The following is a 2,102-nucleotide window of genomic DNA, read 5'->3' as shown; positions in this document are numbered from 1 at the left end:
TGTACTTCGATTTGACAACGAATTGAAGTTCCTTGCAATCTGTACCTATATTATATGATATGGGAATATTTAATTGTAGTGATTTTTTTAAGTGAATATCATTAAATTTTAAAAGCATAGTCAATTGGGAGATATAATAAAATAGCATAACTCACGTTTTACCTATAATTCAAGTATGTAGTTTTCAATCTAGTTTGGGGGCTTGATAGGACCTGAAAGGGGAAATGATAATTTCACTATAAAAGAGAGTTCACATAATTTTGATTATAGATCTCATGATTCAGTATGATTTTAATAAGTAGACCTATATTATTCTCATTTTAACCTGTACAATAATTTTGAGATTCCACTCAAGTAATAAGTAGATTATTATTGTTGTCATATGATTTAGCTTTTATTTATTTTCAATAATAATTGGTAATACAATGTCATATTTATAATCCTACAAAATGTGAGAAGAGTATAAGTGACTATTGGTTTCATAGTTGATAAAATATATAACACATCGATAAACCCAAAGCAGAAGGTCCCTAGAAATGTTTATAAATAATATGTGTTAAATTTCTGGATAATATTGAATCAAAGTTTGTACATCTGTGGTGGGGCATACATCATAAAAGTTGGTGCCATGTTTAAAATAAGAGAATTTAGTAAAGTAGTAAACGAAAGCTGTTTATTCAACTTCCGGTGACGACATCAGCACTGGCTCCTCCTCCTCGTCATCGTCATCTTTGAGTGCATGGAGGCGTATTGTTCTTTCCATGGGAGTATTAATAGAGTCATATTTCCATCCCTTCTTGGTAAACAGCCTCTCAATTATGGATGGCATTTCGTAGCCTTTGCTTAGAACGTAATCTTTAAAAGCTATTGTTCCATAAAGCTCTTCAAGAATGTCTGGTGTAGGAGGCTTCCCAAATCCTTCAGCAATATAGGGGTCAATCAAAGGTTCATCATTTATTAACTTTTGCCAAAACTTGGGCTTCAGATACCATGCTCCATACCTTATCTTCTCACGGTCGGGTTTATAAGGATCCTTTATTTTCTGGAGTTTTCTCTCCCAGTTTGTTTCTTCTATGGAGAAATTTACTTGATCGGTTTCATTTAGCTCCATGCTGTACTTTAGCTCCAAAGGAATCTGACCTATTTTCTTAATGTGAGGTACTTTATTATTTCGGTCGCACTCAGAACTTTTGTCAAATAGTTGCATGAAGAAGTTTTCATCAATGCCCAAGTCTCCAAAACCAGCAACCCAGTTGCAGAAGTCACGAACTCTTTCCGGAACTCTCCTACGAGAAAGACGTTTCCGTGAACCCTTTTTTCTTGGCTTTTTTTCTTTACGAAGCACACTGTCAGGACATATCCCAGGAGTCTTCTTGGGAGGTTCCAGGTAGACTTTTCCAGGGTAAGTTTTACAAACCTTTTGGGGGGTCTTTATCCTTTCCCTGGTGCCCTCGCAGTAGGCCCATATGTCCTCCAGCTTCCTGTCAGGATCGAGCACTTGCAGCACTTTCAGTAGGAGATCTGCAGGTAGATCTGCATCCAAATCCGGGTATACAGACAAGGGATGCCGCGTCAGATGGTTGTCAACGTCCGCCATGAATGCCTTCCGCTCAAGCTGGGCTGGCGAGAGCTTGGAAAATAGGCCTGCATCTTTGACCAGCGATTTGTGACTCTTCGGGGGGGCAGGTTGGGGCACTTTGTGTGGAATCACGGGGAGGAAGCCCTTCTGAGGGCCACGAGTGATCAGATCGTCACAAGGCGGGCAGCCCTTCCTGAAATCATCCAGCCCCTCTCTCACAAATCTCCACCGCTTACCATCCAGGGAGGTAGGGAATTTGAGAACCTTGTGTTTCGCAAAACACTTGGAAGGTAGATTGTCTCTGTACCAGGGCTTGCAGTGCATGCCCAGAGGCATCGGTTCCCTTGACCCTGACCCGAATAGCCACTTCTTATCTGCCATGGTGCCCCTGGCTCCCAGGCCACCCCTGTCTTCAGGGGATTGTTTTTTCTTAGATTGCTCTTGTTGCTAGGAAACCACTTAACCAGATGTTGCTGGATTCTTCCTGGAGGATGGGTGGGGCAGGGGCTCTGGTGGGGGCGGG

The 2,102-nt window shown here is 41.4% G+C and overlaps 1 protein-coding gene across 1 annotated transcript; it reads right to left on the bottom strand.

The window, feature by feature from the left end:
• Nucleotides 1-673: 673 nt before the first annotated feature.
• Nucleotides 674-1,960, bottom strand: LOC101636935 (protein FAM47A-like). Its single transcript, XM_012730248.1, has one exon. It carries the CDS (start codon nucleotides 1,958-1,960, stop codon nucleotides 674-676), a length of 1,287 nt encoding a protein of 428 aa, XP_012585702.1.
• Nucleotides 1,961-2,102: the final 142 nt, after the last annotated feature.

This window comes from Condylura cristata, unplaced genomic scaffold (genome assembly GCF_000260355.1).
Source record: "Condylura cristata isolate star-nosed mole 26May11 unplaced genomic scaffold, ConCri1.0 scaffold00027, whole genome shotgun sequence".
In the NCBI taxonomy this organism is placed as follows: Eukaryota; Metazoa; Chordata; class Mammalia; order Eulipotyphla; family Talpidae; genus Condylura; species Condylura cristata.
The sequence above is the reverse complement of the archived record's forward strand: the minus strand, read 5'-3'. Positions and strand labels throughout refer to the sequence as shown.